The sequence below is a fragment of the Emys orbicularis genome, chromosome 2 (genome assembly GCF_028017835.1).
Source record: "Emys orbicularis isolate rEmyOrb1 chromosome 2, rEmyOrb1.hap1, whole genome shotgun sequence".
Taxonomy (NCBI): domain Eukaryota; kingdom Metazoa; phylum Chordata; order Testudines; family Emydidae; genus Emys; species Emys orbicularis.
The window spans coordinates 80,496,423-80,522,455 of NC_088684.1; the positions used below are offsets into that span (position 1 = coordinate 80,496,423).

General features: G+C 43.5%; 1 protein-coding gene across 1 annotated transcript in view; it reads right to left on the reverse strand.

Annotated features, from left to right (window-relative positions):
* Positions 1-1,729: 1,729 nt before the first annotated feature.
* The window catches only part of TAF4B (TATA-box binding protein associated factor 4b), a 116,564-nt gene continuing 92,260 nt past the window's right edge, over positions 1,730-26,033 (reverse strand). The window contains exon 15 of the mRNA XM_065399549.1: positions 1,730-1,897. Within this exon, the coding sequence (XP_065255621.1) occupies positions 1,730-1,897 (168 nt within the window). The remainder of the gene's footprint in view (positions 1,898-26,033) is intronic.

Here is a 26,033-nt window from a genome sequence, read left to right on the forward strand (position 1 = left end):
AAGTTACCCACTATTATTTTTAATAAAATAATTGCTTTAATGCAGTATTTAAAATAATTTTAAACATCTGGTCAATAAGATACAGTACACAAATATGGAAAAATGCTGCACTTTACATAAAAAGTAAAGCTAAGCATTTAATTATACAAAACAATTTTGCCTGATGCCATCAATATCTTGCAAACTACAGCTTCATTGTCAAAGTACTGCTTTTTACATATATGCTATATGTACACAAATAATTTACTGCAATTTACTAGCTTTGTTCACTATTGTCCCAACACAAAAACATGACTGATTTGAAACATACTGTATTTGGTAAGGGTCTGCAGTGGTCCTAGTGATCGAGGATATGGTTACATTTCATTTTTTTTCACTTTAGCATGCCAAATAACTGTAAGAAGCCTTTTCCTTAAATTTCAGCAGGAAGGCATTCAATACACAGCTCTTGCCTTCCCTACTAGTTGTGTCAGACAGCCATGCTATACAGTGCTATGCCATAGGGTATGCGATGCAGTAGGAGGAAGGGATTTTCCCTTCTCCAACAAGGCAGCTTTCACTGGATCGTCAAATGCAGAAAAACTATTCCAACAGTATTAAGAAACTGGAGTCACCTTCACTGAGTGGGAATTACGCAACTGGCTAAACCATTTAGTTTACATTTTTGAGACAATCCCCGATCACTAATTAATATATTCTGCACATCTTTGCTGTAGCACCTGCGTCACATCAGTTAAGTTTACATTCTCAATAAAGCAATGAAAGCTTTGCACCTTGCAAATGCTACTCTCCCTCTTAAAAAAAGGACTATTTTCTGACTGTATAGTCTTAGAACGTTTAACATTTTAAATAGCCTTTTCTGCAGAAAGCCAATGCAGGCTGCTTTTGACTGTTCAATTTTTTGTTCAAGGTTTAGTTGAACTTACTGCTAGTTTAGATGACTAGCAAAGGAAAATATACCAAATCTAGTTTCCCATTCCTTTTTAGGCTCCTTTTCTTATTCTGGTCTTTCACTAGCTAGCTCCAGGTTTCCTCAACACTGAAGCTCACGCTATCCAAACCATAGGATGTGAACCTCATGACAGGAGCTTTTGCATTTATACTCACATTCCTCTTGGTTGAGTCTTCCTTTGGAGGCAATAAGGAAAAGTGAGCTTACTTCACATCCCTTTGTTTGCTCCCTCATTCCTTGTAAACTGGCTTTTAGAAATAGTTACAACAACTAATTCCAAAACTAGGAAATGTAAAGAGATGCTGAGTCAGATAGGTGATTCAGTAGCATGTTGATTGATTGCTGGCTCATGATTAGATACATTCATCAGGCTATGTAGTGCCTTGAAATTTGTTTTCCTAAATAAGGTTGGATTAGAGGAAGGTTTTACACACAGAACAGATGTTGTAGACTTTGGAGTACTGAAGCATGTGACTGATAACTTGGTACACATCTTAAGTCTTTAGTCTGCAAGAGTTAAATGCATGCAGGTGGGTTGAGTACTTGTGTGCTCGTTGTCTTCACTGGTTTACAGATTGGTTTAACCCAAATGTGATTTATTTTTTAAAAAACCTCCAGGTGCTAAATTAGGTATTTAATACAAATGTGTATCTGTAAACAAAAGTTATCCTTATAACGGATTATTTCCCACAAATTGGAATTTCAGGACAGTGCAACAATGCTTCAGTGTTTTCTTTGGCAGTAGACAGCAAAAAATGAAATGCAAGATTTGAATCATCACTTCAGAAGAGCACGGTACAAGGCTAGAGAACGCTTCATCTCCCTCTCTTGTTCCATGCAGAATATCAAGTCCCTGAGACAGACACGTGTTATTCTTGGACGAAACAACTGTTTTGTAAGACTAAAACCAGATGATCCAGAAGCAACTGCACTGCCATTCAAGCCCTAAACAGGGGTGGGGAGAAGAGAAAAGAGAGAAAGTTAAAATGAATTATTTTTCAAAATTCATGTCACTTTATTCTGAATGGGCTAGACTACTGAAGTCATGTAAAGGCAGACAAAATCTAGCATGTTGATGTTCAGCTTTATGTATGTTTTTGTAAGAGAGAAACCTGCAATCCATAAATCCCATTTCTACATAACCTATGACTTAATTTATCTTTTGCAATTTAATTACTGTCTGCCATTTTAATTGGTTATTTCAACAATTGGAAGAAAATATATCACACTAAACCACTATGATTAATAGCATTTTCACTACAGATACAGATCAGTGAATGCTTGTACAGACAAAAACCACACTGAAAGCCACCTAATTCACAATAGCAGAGTTGAGGAAAACTCTGAATTTTTGGTTTGCGAGAAACTGACATTTTAAAATTTGGTTTTGGTCTAATCAGGACCAAAACTAAGTTTAACATCTGCTATAAACCAAAGATTCCATTTTTTTTTTTGGACAGGCTGAAACATGGTGTTTCCAAAAACAACAACCCCCTCTTCCCCCCCCCCCCCCAGTTCCCTGACAGCAGGAGTGAAATTAAGACGTTTGTCAGTTTCACTGTTGATCACCACTGAATAGCAGCTGGTTTCCAATGCAGGGAAACTGGAAACACAAGGTCCCCTGAAGCTTCAGGATCCCCCGACCTATCAGCATGGCTGGACTGCCAAAGACCATGGAAGTCCAGACTTCTTAGCATCCCTGCCAGCCAGAGTTCTGTCAGAAAGAACCTTGTCTGTGATTCAACAAAATTCCATCAAACCTGAACCATGTTTGTAAAACATTTTGGGTTCACTGAACCAACATTTTCTGTTTTGTCAGAAAATTTCCAAACTGCTGTACACAAAAGAATGGGTATGTATGGCAGAGAATACCATAGGAACACACTATTTTGGGTAAAAACATAGGTTAAGTCCTCATTCCTACCCACAACCTCCTCACAAAGACAGCTGTGTCTGAAAACGGACTCAAGTTTTAACACATGGTAAACACGGCAAAGAGGAACTGGGACAGTCTAACCATTCATGTACAGTCATTTGTCTAAAAGTGTTTAAAAATAATCCAGGAGATCTTATTGTTCAAGGCAAAAAAAACACACACAGCCAGAGTATCTAAATGCTGGGAAGGCATTCCTTGAACATGCAGTCTATCCATCTCCCAATCAGCAGGCTTATCTGGATATGAAAATCCAATTAGAGGGGAAATGATGATTAGGTGTCATACATTCAAGATGTTAGCAGGAGCATATGTATGCAACCACCCTCCATTTTGAAATGAACAGAGATTAATTAATAGAAAAAAAGGAAGATTACTATGAGCTGCACAATTGACTGGCTACTTATCTTGGAGCCAATCTATACTATACAGCCAGTCTCTTATCACTACTGCAGGCTTCTTGGTAATGAATGCAATTTGTACAAATACAAGCGCTCAGACTAACTTCAACCAGGCGATGCCCACCAGCATCAATTCCACTTGGAGGTGGTGTTACCTGGATGCAATCTTAACTATTGTCAATTCTTATCCTAACAGTCTCTGTGAAACTTCAGCAAAATGGGGCTTTATCACTTTGGCTTAAAAAAAAAACTGATTAAAAACACACATTAGAAACAAAAGCCAGCAAAGGACAGTCCACAGCAATGAATTAGATATTTATGCCATAAGAGAGACTTTACATTAAAGAGCATTTAAATTTATAAGCGAAGATACATTAAAAGGCAGTTTCACTAGATATTAGACAATGATTTGCAGAAAATTAAGCAGTATTTCTTACTAGCAACATGCACCGAATTAAGCATCGTTTCATTTGTTTTACAGTCATTACTATTAAAAACTATGAAATGCCATAATTTGAAACTTTCAGTTTGTTAAATGGCTTGGAACAAATGTGCGTGTGGGGAAGACTGCTGGCCACGGAGCATAAAGAGGGCACTGCTGGCCTGGTAAGACACAAAAGGGTCACAGTTCAAGTTTGTCATATGACAACCCTGAAGGAGCCAGGAAAAAGAGAGCTCTGCAGTGCAGCTGCCAGCACAGAGTTGAAAACCAGGTCAATCCAACAGGATGCAGCAGAAGGCTCAAGGCAATGTTATAAATGAAACAAACCCGCGGGGATTTTCAGTAACCCAACAGCAATGTCCTTTAGAATTCAAAGAACTTCATGGAGGTGAAAACATTCTCTCTAGATGTGAAGACTTACCTTTAAAAAATAAACACACACATCCTCTCAATCTTATTCATTCCCTTGGAAAAACGGGGCACCCATCTCAAATCCCCAACCTCTGTTTGGGAGCTGTCAATATTGCAAGCTGTTATAAGGAAGCGGGAGAGCCAACCCGTCCAGGTTCAAGGAGTTTTGTTTTTATCTTTTTGAAGAGCGTTATAGATTTAGTTTAGTCTTAAAGTCTGGAGTCCTTGGAAATCATATCTAGTGCACCCTGCAACTTGGAAATTGCATTACGAAAGAATGTAATCAGACAAAAACAAAACAAGCTCATAATAGACTGTAGTCTATTAAGCCAGTAAATTCACACTTCCAACTTCATAAGACAGCTGTCATCTATTATACAAATCTTTATCGATAAGCTATTTGAGTACAAAATTCTGATGGCCTTTCAACTGGCTGCTGAACATACCCAAAGCAACAGCCACTAGGTTCTCCAAAATCACTTCCTGGAAAGTTCAGGCCACTGCATGTTTATTTGAAAAGAAACAGATCTAAGTCCCGATTTTTAAAAGGTAATTAGGCATAGCTGCACTCAGCATTGCAATGCCTAACTGATTTAGGAGCCTAAATATCATTTTCAAATGGGATTTAGGCACTTTGGCAATCAACAGGATTTAAACTATGAGATTTTGGGTCTTAATTGATTAAAAACCTTTACAAATAGGGGCTTAAGTCATATTTAGTCTGTTAGTTGTGCTTTAACAGGCAATCTGGGTCAGGCCACTCACATATCTGAAGAGGTAACTGTTGGTGCTGCAAAAGGAATGAATCTGGTTGGAATGACACCTAACACGGAATGCTGCGTTGCTTTGAGGCTATAGCACATAGAAACCTCCTTTAAAGTACAAGTTAACTGCAGAGCACATACTAGCAAAACCTCAGATATGCATCATTCCAATTCCCTCTTGGTTTGCCCTTCCCCACCCGCAGCAATTTTTTGTCCTTTCATATTTTGTTTTAAACCAGGGAGCAAGTGGGGAAAAAATGGAAGTGTTTGTACTGACACTTTTTACCTCTAAGGGTATTGCTTGAAAAGCAAAACATCTTTCTGAGGTACCAAAAATACAAACCGGTATCTGCACTTACAAGTTCGTGCTCACATTGTGCACCGAGAATAGCTAATTGCAGCAGATGTCTGTATCTGTCAAGAACAAAAGAAAACTGGCACAATTCACTGCTAATGCCAAAGACCGGGAGTCAAGAAGACTTGGTTTTTTGACACTTAGGGCCATATCTGGAGGTGACACTCTAGGGAAAGTGCTCTCTGCAGTGTAACTGCCAGAAGAGTCCTCTACTGCTGCTCTGTGAGTGAGAAGATTAAGATGCCTCTTGTCCGGAATGGTGCGAGCCCTATTGGACCTTGGGTGACAGTTACTGACCGAGCCTCCTTCCTGGTCTTTCCCCTCCCAACCCTAGATGCCTGCACACCAGCTCCCGCCTCTGCTTTGCAGAACTTACCTGCAAACAGGTAAGGCATATCAGCCCTGCAGGCACCAGCCTGAACTCTGTCTTGGAGTCTGCATTAATGTTAGTTTTCAAACAGGAAGGAATGTGTCCTCTTCCATCTCATACTCCCTCCATTCACTCTAGAAACGGTATGTATGCCATGCTAAGATACAAACAGAACAATTTAAAAAGAGGATATAAATCCCTTCTATAGGGAATTCCTGCCTATCGTCTGTATTACAGTAACAGATCTCCTAACTAAGATCAGGGTGCCATTGTACTAGGCTCCACACACGCACAGTGAAAGACTAAGCTCTTCGAGGTAAGGCCTATGACAACAACAAGGTGGGCGAGGAAGCAGAGGTATAGACAAGTGAAGTGACTGCCCAAAGTCAAAGCAGGTCAGTGGCAGAACCAGGAACAGAACCAAAGATTTCTGACTCCCAGGCCAGTGCCCTAACCAGAGAACCAAGCCCCTCTCTTTTCTGAGAAAATGTTTTAGAAGACATGTTATTGGAAGAATTGTATCAATGCGAATCAAAAATGGCTCAGCAGTATCCACAGAGGGGACCGAATTCCCCTGGACTGTGGGAAATACAGGCTTCTTTCCCTTCAAAAGAGCTTTTAATCAATGCAAATGTGATTTCATACAAAATATAAAAGCGGTATGTACCCACTGCATATGGACAACTTTTTCAACAATTACGATTTCAGCTAAATCTATTGACAATTTCTCTCCCCAACATAGTAAAAAGGTGGGATGCTTAAAGTGACTGAGAGTCACAAGCAAGGCCAGCTGAATAACTGCCCTTCCTTCCCACTCAAAGTATTTGCATTTTTACCAATGCAAAGCACAAATGAAGAGAGTTATCTAGTCATATGTGTAATCTCAAGTGAAGAGAGGTTTGAGACAGAATGAAGAAGCACCAGGCAGTTTGAACAGATGAGGAAGTAGGCTTTGAAATCAGTTAGTGGAATAAAGTTAAGAAAACCCATTAAATGAATTCAAAAAACAAAAACAAAAAAGCAAGCAAAACAAACTCACTCACTCCTCTAAATTGAAGATAGAGCCTAACAAAAGAAGATCCCTGCTGTGGGCAGCAGCAGATCCATTGGGGGTAGAGGATACCCAGTTCCCTATACAGAGGGCCTGAGCCCCAGACAGGCCAGAGCAGCGTTTTCAAAGCCCCAAACCACTCTCTCGCCTCCACGCCTGTGGTGGAATTAACACTCAAAGCAATAGCTTGTGGACTGCAACTATGGAGAACTTGCTAACACAGACATGTTCTGGCTTTTCCCATAGCTGGCCCCCTGATGTTCTCTACCCTGGGGTGGCAGAGCGGGAAAGGGGCACAAGGCTGTCCGGCCTCATAGCTTTTGAGGATTTCACAAGAATCTGGAAATCCTCAAGCTACTGCCTTAGGGCAGCTTTGATGTCACCTTACAGGAACTCTCCAATTGCTAATCTGAAAATTGCGTGAGTGGGAGAGAGACCCCATCAAAATACCTACTGGGGTAGGCAATGGATAGACGTGTGGCCATATCCAGATGTTGGAAACAATTATAGCATGAGGTATCAAAACCAGAGGAAGATAGACATAAGCTAGCAGATCCAAGGAGTGCATTAGTCTCCACAAGGCAGTTATAATTCGAGAATTACCACATTACTTCTACTACCATATCCTATATGTAATAGTTTGTTAAAGAATTATGGCTCTTTATGGAATTTATCTGAAATGAAAACTGGAGCAGCACTGCCTGTATCCAGATAGAAGGAAACACCAAAGTCAGTGACCAGCTTAGTCTTTATGACTATAGTCAGAGAATTGTAGGACTGGAAGGGACCTCAATAGGTCATCTAGTCCAGTCCCCTGCATTCAAGACAGGTCTAAGTAATAACTAGCCCATTCCTGAAAGGTGTTTGTCTAACCTGTTCTTAAAAACCTTCAGTGACGGAGATTCCACAACTTCCCAAGGCAATTTGTTCAAGTCCTTAACTACCCTGACAGTTAGGAATTTGTCCTAACATCTAACTTAAATCTCCTTTGCTGCAATTTTAAGCCCATTGCTTCTTGTCCTATCCTCAGAGGCTGAGTACAATTTTTCACCCTCCTCCTTGTAACCTTTTATGTACTTGAAAAGGTATGTCCCCCCTCGGTCTTGTGTTCCCCAGACTAAACAAACCCAATTTTTTCAATCTTTCCTCATAAGTCATGTTTTCTAGACTTTTAATAATTTTTGTTGCTCCTCTCGACTTCCTCCAATTTGTCCACATCTTTCCTGAAATATGGCACTCAGAACTAGACACAATACTCCAACTGAGGCCTTACCATCACGCAGTAGAGTGGAAGAATTATTTCTTGTGTCTTGCTGACCACACCCCTCTTGATACATCCCAGAATTATTTTTGCTTTTTTTGGGAACATTGTGACACTGGTGACACATTTAGCTTGTGATCCACTATAACCCCCATATCCCTTTCTGCAGTACTCCTTGCTACACAGTCGTTTCCCATTGTGTATGTGTTCCATTGATTATTCTTTCCTAAGTGGAATAAAAGACAGTTACCTTTTCCGAAACTGGTGTTCTTTGAGATGTGTTGCTCATGTCTATTCCACATCCCGCCCTCCTTCCCCTCTGTCGGAGTTGTCTGGCAAGAAGGAACTGAGGGTAGGGGGGCACGCTCTGGCTGTTGTCACCGGAAACCTGGTGACCGTGTCGATGAGCCCCTTCAGGGTCTCAAAACTGTCCAGTGGGAGGGAGGCTCTGGCCGACGAGGCGTCCAGGACTGCCCCGATAAACTCTGTGTGTTGTACCGGGACTAACATGGACTTGGTGTTGTTTGCCAACAGGCCCAAAGTGGTGCACGTGGACAGAAGGAGCACCACGTGATCCTGCACCTGCGACCGGGAGCTGCCCTTGAACAGTGGTCCAGATAGGGGAAGATCTGGATCCCCCGGCGCCTGAGGTAGGCTGCTACCACCAACATTCATTCTGTAAAATACCCTGGGGGCAGTGGACAGGCCAAACGGGAGGACAGTAAATTGGTAGTGTTCCTGCCCCACCGTGAAATGGAGGAAGCATCTGTGCCCCTTGAATATATGAATGTGGAAGTATGTGTCCTGCAGATTGAGGGTGGTATACCAGTCCCCGGGATCCAGGGAGGGGATGATGGAGGCCAGGGAGACCATGCGGAACTTGAGCTTCACCATATACTGGTTCAGGCCTTGCAGGTCCAAGATGGGCCTGAGCCCTCCTTTGGCCTCCAGGATAAGGAAATAGCAGGAGTAGTACCCCTTGCCTTTGAACTCCCCCGGCACCACTTCCACCGCTCCTGGGCCGAGGAGCCGCCCCACCTCCTGCTCGAGCACAGCCTCGTGCAAGGGGTCCCCCAGGAGGGGCGGGGTGGAGAGTGGGGAGAAAGTAAACTGGAGGGTGTAGCCCTGGGAGATGGTGTTGAGGACCCATCGGTCCGAGGTCAACCGCGACCACTCCGGGCGGAAAGCACACAACTGATTGGAGAAGGGAAGCTTTATTGAAGAAGGATCCCTGATGAGAACTGGCTGGGCGCCCCCGGGCATCCTGTCAAAACCACCTTTTCCCTGCTTGCTTGCCCTTGGAGGACCCAGACTGGGGGGCAGGCCAAGACTGCCTCTGTGGGCGCCTCTTAATAGTCCCACGACTTTTTATAAGTGGTCTTGTATTTTGAATGGGTGGCTTGGATGGGAGTCTGCTGCGGCTTGAACTTAGGTTTAGCCAGAGCCGGAACAGAGAGACCCAGAGTCTGGAGCGTCGTGCGGGAGTCTTTCAGGCCATGCAGCTTTGTATCCGTTTGTTCTGCAAACAGAGCTTTGCCATCAAACGGGAGGTCCTGCAGGGAGGTCTGCACCTCGCCAGACAGCCCAGAGAGCAGGAGCCATGATGCCCTTCTCATAGACACTGTGGAAGCCGTGTCCACTGCATCTGAAGCTACCTGCAGGGTTGCCCTGGCAGCTGCTGTACCCTCCTCCACCAGCACTTTGAACTCCTTCCTGTCGCGCTCCTGGAGGGAGTCTCGAACTTGGGCAGGGAGCCCCACAGATTGAACTCATACCAGCCCAGGAGAGCCTGGTGGTTCACCACCCATAACTGAAAGCTCGAGGATGAATAAATTTTTCAGGATAGGGGCTGGTTCGCCCTGCTGTTCCCCGTGGTTGACCAACTCAACCACAAGGGAGTTAGGCGCAAGGTGGGAGTACAAGTATTCATGCCCCTTGGCGGGCACAAAATACTTGCATTCCACTCTCAGAGATGGGGGCCAATGAGGCCGGGGTTTGCCACAGGGCATTTGAAATTTTCGCCACCCCTTAGTGGAGAGGCAAGGCAGTACGTTAAACAGGGGTCCGAGGGCTCCTCCATCTCCTCTGCCTGGAGGTGGAGGCTTTATACCACCCTTTTTACGAGTTCTTGGTGGGCCCTAAAGTCCTCCTGCGGGACGGAGGGAAGAGGGGCCGTAATCGCCTCATCAGGGAGGGCGAGGAGGCCGGCGCAGTACTTTGTGTGTCCACCGGCACCAGAGGGTCCACCACCTGGTCAGTATCTGGGCACGGTTCTGAGGATGCACGTCCCATGGACTCCTTCCTCAGAGGTCTGGAGAGGGAGGCTGATGGTCCTTCTGAGGCTCCGACCACCGAGAGAGTCCCCACCGGGGCTGCGTCGGAGGCCACAATGTCCACTGGTACCATTGGGCCAGCCCTGAGGCTGTGGCACCAGCGGAGCCAGCTGTTCAGCCTGGCCAATCGATGGACGACTACGAAGGGAGGTCCGGGCTGACATATGACCTGCCGCTGTCCCTGGACCGGGAGGAGCAGCGGTGCTGGGAGCGATACAGACCATGGGACCGCAATCCCGACGTGGAGGACCGGTACCGTCAGTAACACCTGCTCCGGGATCAGCTCCAGCAGGCGGACCCATGATGGCAACACGACGGTGATCGACGCCCAGGGCTGCAGAGGCAGTGCTGTGGCGGCGTACTGGAGTGGGATGACAAACGGGAACGGCGTCTATGTTCGTGTCATGACCGGCTGCGATAGCCCCTCTGAGACGAGGACCTTCGGTGGCGTCTGCCTTGGTCCCGTCGGTGTTCGCTCCTCGAGGCAGAGCGGTGCTGGGAGTCTCAGTCAGACGGAACCAAACCAGACAACCTGGTGGGAGTTGAGGGCGATCCACGTGGACTTTGCCCTGAACGGTTGTTGGGCAGCGAACGGCGTCGGGAACGTTCCCTCGACCGAGACCAGTACCGAGTCGGGGGCGACTGCGGACATCCCAGTGGTGGCTTGCCTCTGGAGCGCGAGGACAACATTGGCGGTGCTCCTGGTACTGGCATGGACATGATATTCCGGCCGCCTGCAGGGCCTCCGGTGCGGAGGGCATCCGGACATCTCGGGAGGCCTGCTATGAATGGGCCGGGCTACTCCGCTCAACTTGAGTTGGAGGCCTAGAGGCTGGTGGGGATCGAGGACTGCCCAACAAGGGTCTAGCCTCTGTCCCGGGTTTATTCTGGTGCCGCGGCGAAGAGGGCCTCTTCCCAGCCTTGTTGGCCTGCCCTGTGGACGGGGAGTGGTGCCGACTAGTCAATGGCGCCGAAGGGTCGCCGCACACCGACACCGCGGTGACGACTCGGAGCGGTGCGCCGGAGCCGGGGTCAGCGCCGACTCCATCAGAATAGCTCGGAGCCTAATGTCCCTTTCTCTCTTGGTCCGAGGCTTAAACGACTTTCAAATCTCGCACCAATCGCTGAGATGGGTTTCCACCAAACAGCGTAAACACTCCGCGTGCGGATCACTAACTGGCATAGGTCACCTAAAAGTGTCACACAACTTAAAACCTGGGGCCCGGGGCATGCCCCGGCCCGAGCGCTCTAGCTAAACTAAACTAACGAATCTATTAACTAACTACAGGTACTGCACACTGAACGAGCTACAGCAAAGCTGGAGCAGAGCAGTTCCGAAGGAACTGAGGGTGGGGGGAGCGCGCAGCGCCCCTTATACCGTGCCATGAAAGCGCCAATCCAGGGGGCGCTAGGGGCGCTCCCCTACGGGTACTGCTCGGGGAAAAACTTACAACACCGGTGCCCGTGGCGAGCACGCACACCTATTGTGGAATACAGTTAATTTGCATTCAGACCATTTCTCCATTTTGTCCAGATCATTTTGAATTTTAATCCTACCCTCCACAGTGCTTGCAACGCCTTCCAGCTCTGTATCATCTGCAAATTATCTAAAATTATTTGTGAAGATATTGAACAGAACAGGACCCAGGACCAATCCCTGCAGAAACCCACTTGATTATGCCCTTCCAGTTTGATAGTGAACCACTGATAACTACTCTCTGGGAAAGTTTTTCCAACCAGTTATGCACACACCTTATAGTAGTGCCATCTAGATTATATTTCCCTAGTTTATGAGAAGGTCACTGTGACAGGTTGGATCACAGAAACCCCCTTGGGAGCTGCCACCCGATGTGCCAAGACTACTTTTATTCCTGTTTTCCCTGCCAGCTCAGGACTCCAGCACCCTGTCTTGCCAGGCCAGACACTCCCGTCTGCTCCAACACAGACCCAGGGTCTGAATCACTTGTCCCAGAGCTGCAAGTTTACCTGAAAACAGCTCACAGAAGTGTGCTTGTCTCTAGCACTCAGATGCTCAACTCCCAATGGGGTCTAAACCCAAATAAATCCGTTTTACCCTGTATAAAGCTTATACAGAGTAAACTCATAAATTGTTCGCCCTCTATAACAATGATAGAGAGATATGCACAGCTGTTTGCTCCCCCAGGTATTAATACATACTCTGAGTTAATTACTAAGTAGAAAGTGATTTTATTAAATACAGAAAGTAGGATTTAAGTGATTCCAAGTAGTAACAGACAGAACAAAGTAAGTCACCAAGCAAAATAAAATAAAATGCACAAATCTATGTCTAATCAAACTGAATACAGATAATCTCACCCTCAGAGATGCTTCAGTAAGTTTTTTCTCAGACTGGACACCTTCCAGGCCTGGGCACAATTCTTTCCCCGGTACAGCTCTTGTTCCAGCTCAGGTGGTAGCTAAGGGATTCTTCATGATGGCTCCTCTCTCCACTTTGTTCTGTTCCACCCCTTTATATATCTTTTGCATAAGGTGGGAACCCTTTGTCCCTCTGGGTTTCCACCCCCCCTCACTGGAAAAGCACCAGGTTAAAGATGGATTCCAGTTCAGGTGTCATGATCACATGTCACTGTTCATTGCCCACTTGCCAGCACACACATATGCAGGAAGACTCACAGGTATAAACAGCCATCTGTGGATAATGGTCCTTGTTAATGGGAGTCATCAAGATTCCAAACCATCATTAATGGCCCACACTTTACATAATTACAATAGGCCCTCAGAGTTATATTTTATATTTCTAGTTTTAGATACAAGAGTGGCACATTTATACAAATCGGATGATCACACTCAGTAGATTATAAGCTTTGTAATGATACCTTACAAGAGATCTTTTGCATGAAGCATATCCCAGTTACGTTATATTCACTTATTATCATGTTTTTATAAAACCATATAGACTGCACAACGTCACAGTCATGCGAGACAATATCAAAAGGCTTAATAAATCAAGATATACCACATCTACTGCTCCCACTATCCACAAGGCTAGATACCCTCTCAAAGAAGGATATTAGGTTGCTTTGACATGATTTATTCTTGACAAACCCAGGATGACTGTTACTTATCATCTAGGTGTTTGCAAATTGATTGCTTGATTATTTGCTCCATTATCTTTCCAGGTACTGAAGTTCAGCTGACTGGTCTGTAATTCTCCAGGTTGTCCTTATTCTCCTTTTTCTAGTTGAGCACTATATTTGCCCTTTTCCGGTCCTCTGGAATCTCGCCAGAGATCAAAGTAAGCCGGTACGGTCCAGCGTACCGGCAAGAGCCAGTACGCCGTGCCGGACTGCACCGGCTTCTGTGGCCGGGATTAAAAGGGCTTTGGGCTCCCCGAGCCCTTTAAATCCCACCCGCAGCTCCAGCGACAGGGCTGGGGCCGGGATTTAAAGGACTCGGAGCTCCCCGCTGCTGCGGAGAGCCTAGAGCCCTTTAAATCCCGCCCGCAGCTCCGGCGGCAGGGCTGGGGCTGGGATTTAAAGGACTCGGATCTCCCCGCTGCTGCGGAGAGCCTAGAGCCCTTTAAATCCCGCCTGCAGCTCCGGCGGCAGGGCTGGGGCCGGGATTTAAAGGACTCGGAGCTCCCCGCTGCTGCGGAGAGCCTAGAGCCCTTTAAATCCCGCCCGCAGCTCCAGCGGCAGGGCTGGGGCCGGGATTTAAAGGACTCGGAGCTCCCCGCTGCTGCGGAGAGCCTAGAGCCCTTTAAATCCCGCCCGCAGCTCCGGCGGCAGGGCTGGGGCCGGGATTTAAAGGACTCTGAGCTCCCCGCTGCTGCGGAGAGTCTAGAGCCCTTTAAATCCCGCCCGCAGCTCCGGCGGCAGGGCTGGGGCCGGGATTTAAAGGACTCGGAGCTCCCCGCAACCGCGGGAGCCCCGAGCCCTTTAAATCACAGCTGGGAGCCCCGGGTTGATTTAAAGGCCCTGGGGCTCCCAGCCACAGCCGGTGCCCCAGGGCCTTTAAATCCTGAGAGGCCCCGCCTCTTCCGGTTGAGGCCACGCCCCCCTCAGGACTCCGGCAGTACCGGTAAGTCCTGTAAGTTACTTTCACCCCTGAATCTCGCCCGTCTTCCATGAATCTGGCTGCAGGCACCTTCTCAAAGTTTTATATTTAGGGTATCAAGTAGGCAACCCTTCACCTTGCCTTCTTTCTGTAAGAATAAGAATCCTTTATGTACCAGTGAACTTACCATAAGACACCATGTGATAAGTCAGAAGGCATACAGTTACTACTGCCAGGATGATTTTGGTACAGAGTGAGGAGAACAAATTGTTCCAAAAAAGTTTAGGGTTCCAAATCAAAACTTTTACTATAAATCAGTCACATCTACTACTCTTGTCAGATTGTTCTCCAGAACTATTGGTTTGAAAGTCTCCAGTGAACCCAGAGCTTTCTCTGGCATTTGTTATGAGCCAACAGTTCAGTACTTGAATTGTACCTCAAAAGGCACGAGTGAAGAGTTTGACACAACAGTGCTGGTGATTATGAAGTAAGAATACCAAGGTTTGTGCTGTAATTATCTCCATTTTAAGTGATTTGGTCTCCAAGATATTAAGTGAAAGTAAGTGTAACCAATTTAAATGATAAAACTACAGACTTCTGGAATATGTGCTCCAAAGTACTGTCAATAGAGTCAGTGTTCAGAGCTACCCACTCAGGACCTGATCCAACGCTCACTTGCTTCAGTGACCTTTTCCACACAGAATTCCGGCTCAGCTTTAAAAATAACTAGTTGATACCAAGATTGTTTAAAATGTTAACACCACGTTATTAAAAATAAGCATTCCTTGTTATTTATGTATGTGTGAGTTTCAAAAGATTCTTTAGGATTTTTCTATATGTTCACAGTAATTCTACTGTGTACACCAAAAAAGCAGCAGCAGAGACATAAGATAGTTAAGCTACAAGAGATACACAAATACAGATCTGATATAGTTGCTGTTCATAATACATCCTATATAGATAGTAAGGATAGGGCACGGGACTGGGATTTCAATCTGGGTGCAATTCCCAGTTCAGTCACAGACTTCATATGTGACCACAGGCAAATCATTTATAATGGACACTGTGTTTAAGATCCCTATCTGTAAAATGCAGATAACACGTCTCTAACCTCACAGGCTGTTGAGAGGATAAAATCCATTAATGATTGTTAGGTGCTCAGATACTACAGGGATGAAGGCCATAAAAAGACAGGTTGGTTGAACTGTTGGTTAAATAGTTCATTATCTAAAAGTAAAGGAGCAACACTGCCAAAAGTTAGCCACTTTTACATTAAAAAAATATATATATATATATATATATATATATATATATAATCTCTCTCAAAGAAAGCTTGCACAATCTAGCCCATTGTAAATCAGTGGGACTATTCCTGCCAGTCCTCACTAAAATGACAAAGGATCACAGTGTAGCCCATAGAAAGCAAAGGGTACTTGGTGAAACAAATCCATGCTTCTCCAGTTACACCAAACCGGATTACAGCAATTCTGCTTCATTGTTTCCCCTTCTCTGATAAATCTTGGTTTGCTAATAGTACTTCTGTGTCCACAAAACTGGCTAGAATGCTCTCTCTTGAACTGTATTTAATGCATTAAAAACTGATTTTTTTTAAATAAAAAAAACTTGTTTAAAAAGGAGACAGTTCTAGACCTTGAGTGTAGATCAAGTTGACGTCAAGCTTAGATCTCTATTTCCAGGCTGTTTCTCATGAAGCTAAAAACAAACATGTATATTTATGATATTATCTTCTGTCTAAAAAAGGAGCTTCACTACACTGTCAAAGATCTACAGAACAGAACAAAATATTCAGCTACATTTCTCCCCTCAGATTTCATTGTGACACTGTTACACGTCCTTTCAAATGTAGGAAACAACATGTTTTACATATTGAAACAAATTACTGCAAATGTAATGTCAGTTTATTCACTATTATGCTCAAGATTCATGTACGCATGTCACTTTCTATGGCTACATCAGATGCTTAATCTGTACCTGGAGGTAATGAATACTGTACAAATATGTCATGTTAGTTAATAGACAATTATTAAGATGAAGTTTTCTGGCTCTTTGCCACATCATTTTAAGCAATATATTGTCAACTAAATTATAAATCTCTTGACCCTTCACATGTCATCAACATTTATGTGTTACCAATATGTTCAGCCTAAAGCTACAGTGCAATTAGTCATTTAAATTGCAGATATCTTTCACACAAGAAAAGAATTAAGTTAATCTCTATACACAGAGAACCCACTATGGGCCAATGAGCTGCATTCCTTAAATATATAAATGGCAGTCTCAAATATCTTGGTCTACTTACATGGTAAAATATTATGTCAAGAGTATGGGCTAACCTGACAACTGCCAGGAAATTCAGAGCTGAAACTGAAACTACAGCCTTAACTGACAGGGGTGTGCTTGGGTCTTGCAGCAAAGTACACTATTCTTTGTTTCACGGTCTCCTTTTTATGACTGCAATAGTCTGCACCTCAGCTGGACAGGAGAGTTAAGACTAGAGCATGAACTCTTGAGTTGTCTGCTGGTTTTAAGGGTCTGTATATGTGAAATTCATGTGTGTAAAAAAACCCATTCAAGTCAAAAGGACATCAGTAGTCAGAATTTACGGCCACTGGCATTTAAAACCAGCTCATCTAGTCTGATCCCCAGCATAACTCAGGCCACCAACACCACCTGCACACTAACCACAACAACTAACATCAGTCACAAGTATTACAACCCACATTAGACTACATTAGTGCGTGCCACAAGTAGAGAATAGGCGAGACCGAGGTGCATGAGCACTCAACACCCCTGCAGTGTCAGGGGAATGATTGAGATAGTTCCAGATAAACCTGGCAAATGACTTGCACCCACATACTGCAGAGGAAGGCAGCACCTTCCCCTCCACCCCTCAATCTCTGGTAATTTAACCTGGAGGAAAATTCCTTCCCAAGCTCACATATGGAAATCAGCTAGACCCCGAGCATGTGAGCCCCAACCAGCCAAGCACAAGAGAGAATGCTCAGTGCCACCTCAGCACACCTGCCCACCCCTCCTGATGTCCCATCTCCATGCGTGACCCTTCAGAGGAAGGAGACCAAACCCTCCTAGAATACATCATGAGGGGGAATCCCTTCCTGACCTCCGCAGGTGGCCAACTGAAAACCTGAAGCATGAGTTTTGGGGAACATAAGATATACAGTAACGCCTCACTTAACGTTATAGTTATGTTCCTGAAAAATGCAACTTTAAGTGAAACGATGTTAAACTAATCCAATTTCCCCCATAAGATTTAATGTAAATGTGGGGGGTTAGGTTGCAAGGAAATTTTTTGGGGGGGGCAACAAAAGGCATTATATACTGTACAGTACTGTACTGTGGTTGGGAAGTGCCCCTGGCTTACCTCACACAGGCACGCTGCAGGCAAGGACGCTAGGAAGCACCTTCGCAGTAGCAGCTTCCCCGGAGAAGAACAGGTGCCGACTTTGCCGGGGGATGCTCCAGGCCCGCCTCTTCCTGTCCCCGCTCCACTCCAGGCCCACCTCCACTCCACCTCTCCGGAGTACGCCACATCCCCACTCCTCCCCCCCCCAAAGTCCTAAGCACTGCCAAACAGTTGTTTGGTGGCACTTAGGACTTTCTGGGAGGGAGGGGCAGGAGCGGAGACGCGGCGTTTCCCCACTCTTCCCTCTCCCTCCCATCGCTTCGTGCTTAGGACTTTCTGGGAGGTAGGGGGAGGAGCAGAGACGCAGTGCTTCCCCGCTCCTCCCCCTCCCTCCCAGAAAGTCCTAAGCACCACCAAACAGCTGTGGGGGAAGCGCTGGGAGGGAGGGGGAGGAGGCGGAGAAGAGGAACTTGTGCAATGCTCCCTTGTAAAGTCGCTGCTCTTCTACAGAATCTTACAAGTAGTGGACAGAGCAGGCGGCCAAACATCGTTATAAGGGAGCATTACACAACTTTAAACGAGCATGTTCCCTAACTGAGTAGTGATGTAACTTTGAAACAACATTAAGCGGGAGGATGTTAAGTGAAGAGTTACTGTAATCCAGAATACAAGGAAGAGGAGAAACACCCTTAACGTGCACTTTTGTAACAGTATCTGCATAGTGGCTCAGTTCTCCAGAACATCTACTTGCAAGTTAGAAGTTCACGCCCAACTTAAAGTGACTGCTTTCAAAGTCACACGTTCAGCAGCTTTTAAGAAGCTGTTTCAGCTGCACTAATGTGTACTAATGAATGGCATCAAGTAGCAGGCAGGCTGATCAGCTTGGAAGCTGGGTACATCACATGATATACAAGCAGCAGCAACCCAGTTCTCATCTCCTACTGAACCAGTGATCTGAATTTAGTTTAAATTTAAATATAGTTGCATCTTAATCCAATATTTGAGTTGATGAATTATGTTAATACCCACACAAGAATACTTCACTAAGGGCTTGTCTACACTACCAAGTTTTGTTGACAAGACTTATGTCGACACCCAAAAGTCAACAAAACAAAAATCGCCAAAAGGTGTTCACACTTGCTCCCTCTGTCAACAGATCATGTCCACATTGGGGACATCATCGACAGGGTGAGCAATGCACCGTGGGTATGTATCCCACAGTGCAGTGTTGTGGGAAGGAAGAGCTGATCACTGCGCATCTTGGGCTTCTCTCCGAGTTCTCCCACAGCCCCCTCAGCTGCCGAGAGCAGCATCATGAGCAGCTCTGTGAGCTCTCCATGCTGAGGAATGGCAAAGCAGCACAGCAGTCTGTCCCCGTCTGCCTGCTGCTGTGTTCCTAGTACAGTGCAGAACAGGAGCATTCCAATGATTTGCTCTTTGTTTGTTCTCCAAACGGAGCAGCACACAGATACTTCCCGGAGCTTTGAAAGGGGAGGGGCATATGCCTGCAGGGCAACAGAGATCAAAACACTGAGCAGAGCAAGCAGGGCAGGCATTGTGAGATACTGGCGAAAGCCAGTTCTGTCGACAAAACGATCAGCAGTGTCTACACTGGCTCTTTGTCCACAATAAAGGGAGGGGGAAAGATGAAAGTCTCTCATAGGGGTGGAAGTTTGTCACCAAAACTGAGCATTTTTTGCGACAAAAGTTGTAGTGTATACACTCTTGCTGTTTGTGTGTTTTGGTGACAAAACTTGTCAGTGTAGACAAGCCCTAAGAGAGAATTAAGATTGAAAAGGTGCTTACACCTACTACAGCTAACACCCAAACATTAAAACACCTGTTATACGCATTAAACTCTGAAAAATAGAAAGTCCTACTTAATTATTTCCTTTCTGTGCTAGGCCATTCCCCCGATCACCTCCCTAAGGAGTAGGGGTCTCTTTTGGCAGTGATGTGGGGCAGCAAAGACTTGTTGCTCAGGGACTTATCCATGCTCCTTCCAGTGCCCCATATGAGCACTTCCAAAGCTGTAGATGCATTTAAAAGTTTAGTACTGCTGATAGAAAATGCTGCTAGAAATCCTGTCATAAATGGTGCTCCTAAGATAGACAGCAGAACTCATTCAATCAGCCTGATCAGACTAGAAGGGATTCCAGTTCTAGAAAAGAAAAATATCTGGTAACCATTTACCCCTAGATCCTGACTTTGCCCCCAATTTGTGACAAATTGGACAGTAAGCAGTATGGAGAAATGAAATACACTCGTCCCATATCTGTACTTGGAAGGAACTGCTGGCTTATTTAGGGACCGTTCTGTTTGGTACTTTGTCCAAAGGATTCATCTGTGGGGGAACAAGGTCTAGCTTACAGTGTTTTATAAACATGTAAATGGATGACTGAGTTGAAGCCCTGCATACGTCAGCGGTGATCAATACCATTTCTACTCAAGAAGGTGCCACAGAACAGGCTGTGTGAACCTTGATTCTTTCTGGTACAGGGATTTTGAATTAGATAAGCAAAGATCTGAAATCAAATATACCACTTAATCAATCTGGCAACAGATGACTTGTATGTTCTTCCTAAATTTCAGGGGAAGATGCCTGAAGGTGTCTATATTGTTCAGGTTTTGTCTCCTCACCCTCTAATGTTGTGGGTCTGGGAGCTGGTGTTGAAAGAACAGCTGCTCATAGGGATTTGAATACGAGGGGAAGATCTTCCATGGATTTAGAGGTACCTGCAGAGATGATACTCAGTGTCTAGACCACGCTGGAGAAAGTCCAGCAGTTTTGGAATACTGGGTTTTTGGTACCGTTTCTTCATTCTTTAGAAATGAAGGAGACTCATGCCCATAATTTAGCATGAGCTGGATAACGGAAGCCATGTGATTTATTACAAGTGTTGTTGTTACCTTGGATCCTAAATCCCTCGCTGTGTCTCATCTTGCTTACTAGCCATGTTGTCAAACTTCTGTGGGCTGGAGTTGGGGGTCCCGCAGAAGTCAAGGTATTTGCAAGGCTGTGAACTGTGGTCTCACCACACCAGCTATAGCATTTGTTATTTACAAAGCACTGTCAGGGTGCTCTGTGCTATACAAATCATGGGGGAGATAAATGGAAACATTTGGAAAAGATTCAAGTGCCATTTTAAAAAGTGATTTAGGCACTTAGGCTCCTAAGTCTCATTTAAAGTCAGTGGAATTTAGGTCCCAAGACACCTGAAAACAGAACAGTGCCTTAGATTGAGAATTTTTTGGCCGAGATTTTGGGTAAAGTTTTGAAAAGCACTTAAGTCCCATTTTCAAAAAGCAGCTTGACCTAAATTCCATTGACTGTCAATGAGACAGACCCTAAAGTACCTAAAATTATTTTTGAAAATATTATATATTCCTAAGTGTTTTTCAAAATGTTATCCACAATCTCTGCCAAAGAATTCTCAATCTCAGACAGACAACAGATCAGGAAACGCTGAATGGCCAGACAATCATTTTACCTCATAGTGGTGCTGCATCTTTTAGAATCGAATAGCCATCCAGTGTAGGGTAGAGACAAGAATATCCAAAGGGTGAAAGACAGGGAGCAGTCAATTTAGTTTTAGGCTTCTGTAATGCAACCACAAGCACTGATGATGCAATATACTAGATAGCTGTTCACAGAATGGGATACATTTAGCATGTAAAAAGAACGAGGAGTACTTGTGGCACCTTAGAGACTAACATTTATTTGGGCATAAGCTTTCATGGGCTAAAACCCACTTCATCGGATGCATGCAGTGGAAAATACAGTAGGAAAACTAAATTTGTTAGTCTCTAAGGTGCCAGAAGTACTCCTCGTTCTTGTTGCTGATACAGACTAACACAGCTACCACTCTGAAACCTGTCATTTACATGTAGTGCAAGTACACAAAATAGAATGTAGACATACTGCTTTTATGTTAACTCTGATGTTCCACTTCTGCATAGGAAGACTTAAGAAATACTCAGCTTTCCTAGAGCAGAGTATCTATGCAGCTAAGTTAGTGGATTTGCATGCGACTGTCAAGATCCTATCTACAAACAATACTGGTAGGAGTCTACATTTCTAGTTTTACTGTAAGCAAGGGCTCCTGTTATTTACTGCTAAAACAGTCCACTCCTATTGCAGACAGAACTACTCCTCTCCAAGCCATATCTAGAATCAAGGTGTTTCTTCAATCCATTGCAATAGCCAAGAACTATTAACAAAAACTTGATACTACAAGGAGAACAGCAAGTCAGTCAATACAAATGTCACTAACATGAAAGCAAGTGTATGAAAGATAACACCTACAGCACCCTTTGGTTAGCATATGTGGCTTTGTTTATTTCTAAATTGCTAATGTAGTAATGTGGGTCAGAAAGTAAGAATTGTTAGCCACACCAATTTTATTTCTTACTCTCCCCAAAACTACATTAGTGTAAATTTCTGATCAATCTTTCCTGTACATAGTAGAATAGTCTGAAATTCTCTCTTCAGAAGTTGAAGATTAAGAAATTGCAATGAATGCATATTTAGTTTCAAATGTAATGCATATATTATATATTCCTAATTTTTATATTATACTGCATATAGGTACAGTGCTGTTAATTTCTAAAATTGCAATAGATTTGCAGGAGCTAGAATCTTGTATAATGGAAACAGATTTTATAAGCACTTATTTAAAAGCTGTGGTTTTGTACTTCCTCAGCAGAAGAGATTCCCTGCATTTGATCTGGGAACTTTTAAGAACTACGTTTCGAAAAATGATACTTTTCACTACAACTGTTTCACCACCATAGGAGAGTGCCTCCATTTTAGATGGTGACACTTGATTGCCTCATCATAGGTAACAGTTTATATGGCTCATCATGAAGCAATATACACTATAATACATAATTAGAAGAATCAGGGAGAGAATGTGTGGCTCAAAGTGTTCTTCCTCGCAAAAGCTAGCATTCTTTCCTTTTAGTGAGAATTTCAAAAACATCCTTGTCAAATACATTTTTAAAGTGTCCCCATCTTACAATTCATTAACATTTGTCCCCCATTTTTTGGAAATGTGGCAAAAAATCTACAGAATTGAAGTCTCAAGGCCTCCCCTGCAATGTCCATGCAAAGAGTACTCAGGGCCTAGACTCTAAAGAAATTAATGAAGATATAAAAGGGTACAACTGAAAAGGATTTCTGATGATACTTGGAATGCAACTTTCACCAACTGGCATGTATTATCATGATAACCAGATTCTTTTATAAGTGCTTAAATCCAAATTCATTTTGAATGCTGATGTTTGATCCTGGTAAAGAGAGTATAACAAATGTCTCAAACAAGAACAACAGATAATTCTTCTTTATATTGACATTTATGTAGATTCTAGACTTGGAAATGTTAGCCTTAACTGTCAGCTTGATAGTCTCCATTGATTTTTCCACAGTCATAACCCTGCTGAAATGTAGTGGCATGTATCCATCATCAATAGCCATTATAGCACACAGTTTACTGTATACTGTGGCACAGATGTCCATGGTGCTTTAGAGAACAAAGAAAGGAGTATGTCATTGCCTAGAGGAGTTTACAATTTAATTCAGACATAAAAGCAGGGGATGACAAAGGGTAATGGGGCTTTAAGGGAGACAAAGGTTCTAACAGTAGATCATATGCGCTTGTGTAGCTGATTTGTCCAATTTTGTTCCCTGAAATCTTAAATATTTCTTTAAAATAATTCACAATATTATTTTGTCTTTAAAATATTTAGAGTGCAAGAGTGACCAGCACACAGGAGAGAGTATCTAGCACTGGAATGAGAGTCTCGAGGAGGAAACAGAGGAGAGATTGTACAGCACAGAGGATGAGGAAGAATATTCTCAGGTGAGGAGCCATCATGATCAAAGGTGCAGACCCACTAGTGGGAAGGAGGAGAGTAGGGAAGGGACATGGTGCACATGTTATAAGATGGATTTTAGCCTTTCACTTATTGTTATTTTTGGAGCAGTGACTGGAACCGTTACAGTCTAGTGTGTTAAGTTGCCCTCTGCCAGTGCTTGCTAGGTTTCTTTGCCCAGTGAAGGTAGATTTGAATATAAAACGTTAATTTATGTAGGTGAAACATTTCACTTCAACGCATTTGAAAACTAATCATTTCTCTCCTCCTTCTCTAAATACCCTGGAGCTTTAGTTTACATTACTGACTAATGGCCTGAAACACTTCCATTTATTTTTTAAATACTGAGTTATAGTATAAAGGAACAGAAAAATCAAACATACCAACATCTTATTCTCTTATTTTAAGCTATGTTGGAGCACAGTTGAATGCCCCAAATATATATATATATATATATATATATATATATATATATATATATATATATATATATATATATATATATATATATATATATATATATATTTATTTATATTTATATTTATATTTATATTTATATTTATATTTATTTATATTTATATTTATATTTTAAAACACACAAAATGTTACCTGATGCAACTTGAACATTCATGGTAAAAGTGACTTTAAAGAAAACCTAACACTACAATTAACATTATATATCTAATTGAACTACACAAAGGGGAACTAGAATGCAAGAAAGAAATCCTTCCAGCACACTACTCAGGTACTGAAAATGGATACAGGAGTATTAGGGACAGATTTATTCCTAGTTGCTATAAACCAGGAAATTCTGGCATTTAAGATGGAGTATAATACTTTTTATATTTGCAATACAAAATGAATAATTATACTCTCTGAGTTTAAATTACTCAGACAAGTTGCCCAAAAAGATGATTTTAAAGATGCCAAATGTGTATTGGCCTAAAGCCACATTGTACTTGCTTTCATCAATTTGAATTCATTGCACAAATTTATCACCAGTGTGTGCTCATTCCATGACGGCATGCTGGGTATATAGTGCTGGAAAATGGTGCTTCAGAGCCTCTCTGTCACAAATGGTGTTAAGCAGGGCTGTGTTCGCATCTACACTATTTACTATTCTCTTTGGGATTATGCTGCTAGAGATTCTTTCAGAGACTGAAACGGGAGTATTTATATGCAATTCTGCACAGCATCTTCATGTTCGCACTAAACTGATTGATTTGCTATTTAGGGAGCTCCTCTTGGCCGATGACTGTGCACTCGTAGCACATATCTACGGAGCATCTAATCAACTGCTTTTCTAGATCAGCCAAGCGATTTGAACACTATCAGACTCAAGGAAACCAAAGTGCTTTACTAGCCTGCTCCAGAAAAAAAAAAGAAAAGGAAAGAAAAAAGGATTCTGTCCCCGAAATCGCAATTGATAACACACTGCTTAAAACAGTAGAAAAATATGGCTATCTTGGCAGCACTTGATCTAATAATGCCATGATCAATGATGAAATTGCCTGGGGAAGGTGAGAGGCATTCAACTTCACACCAAGATTACGGTCTACTGTGCAATCGTATTCAGCACTCTTTTCTACAGCTGTGAAACATGGACACTATAGCAGGCATTTTCAAATGTCCTGTCTGCATCTCATCTGTAACATCAAGTGGTCGGACAGGATACCAAAACATAGAAGTCCTGGATTGGTGCTGCATAACTAGTGGTGAATCCCTAATCATACAGGCACAAATTTGCAGGGTGGTCATCTCGTATGTATGGATGGTTTGTGACTTCCCAAAGCCATATTTTATGGACTGTTGAAAATGGGAGCATGTATGTTGGGAGGCCAAGTCTAACTGAATACATGGGAAATTGCTGCTGCTGATAGATCAGGATGGAGGCAGACCTGTTGGTCTGCGGTTAAGCCATTGAGAATAACAGAACAGAAAAAGCCGAAGGGAAGCGTGAGCAAAGAAAGCAGGCTGTGGCAAAAACACATGGCCATGTCTGCCCAACGGGCGGACACATCTGTGGATTCCTCATTGGTTTATAGTTGCACAAGATGCACTGAAACAAGGTGACTCATACATCGACTAGGACTGGAGACTCCAACGACGACAGCCTCTGAAGAAAGGCTGTTTATTGCTTAGCATGTTATCAATGAATTATAGGTATTCTGCTTCTAGCAATATTAAATGGGACTCAGACCAATTTGCATTTTTCTATACCAAATATTAAGTTCTTTATGGTCACTAAATTTTGTTCAGACATCTTGGAACATCAGTTTAGAAGTTCCCAGAGAAAAACAGAGAGAAGAGGTTACATTCACAAAATATCTACTGTGAATGGAATAAAGCATAAAAAAAAGATTTTCCAAAGAATTAGGTATTCTTAGACAAACCACTCCTCTGTTCCCAAGACAACAAATACTACACATGAACATGCAGAGTTGCATTCAAGAAACAGGTTGT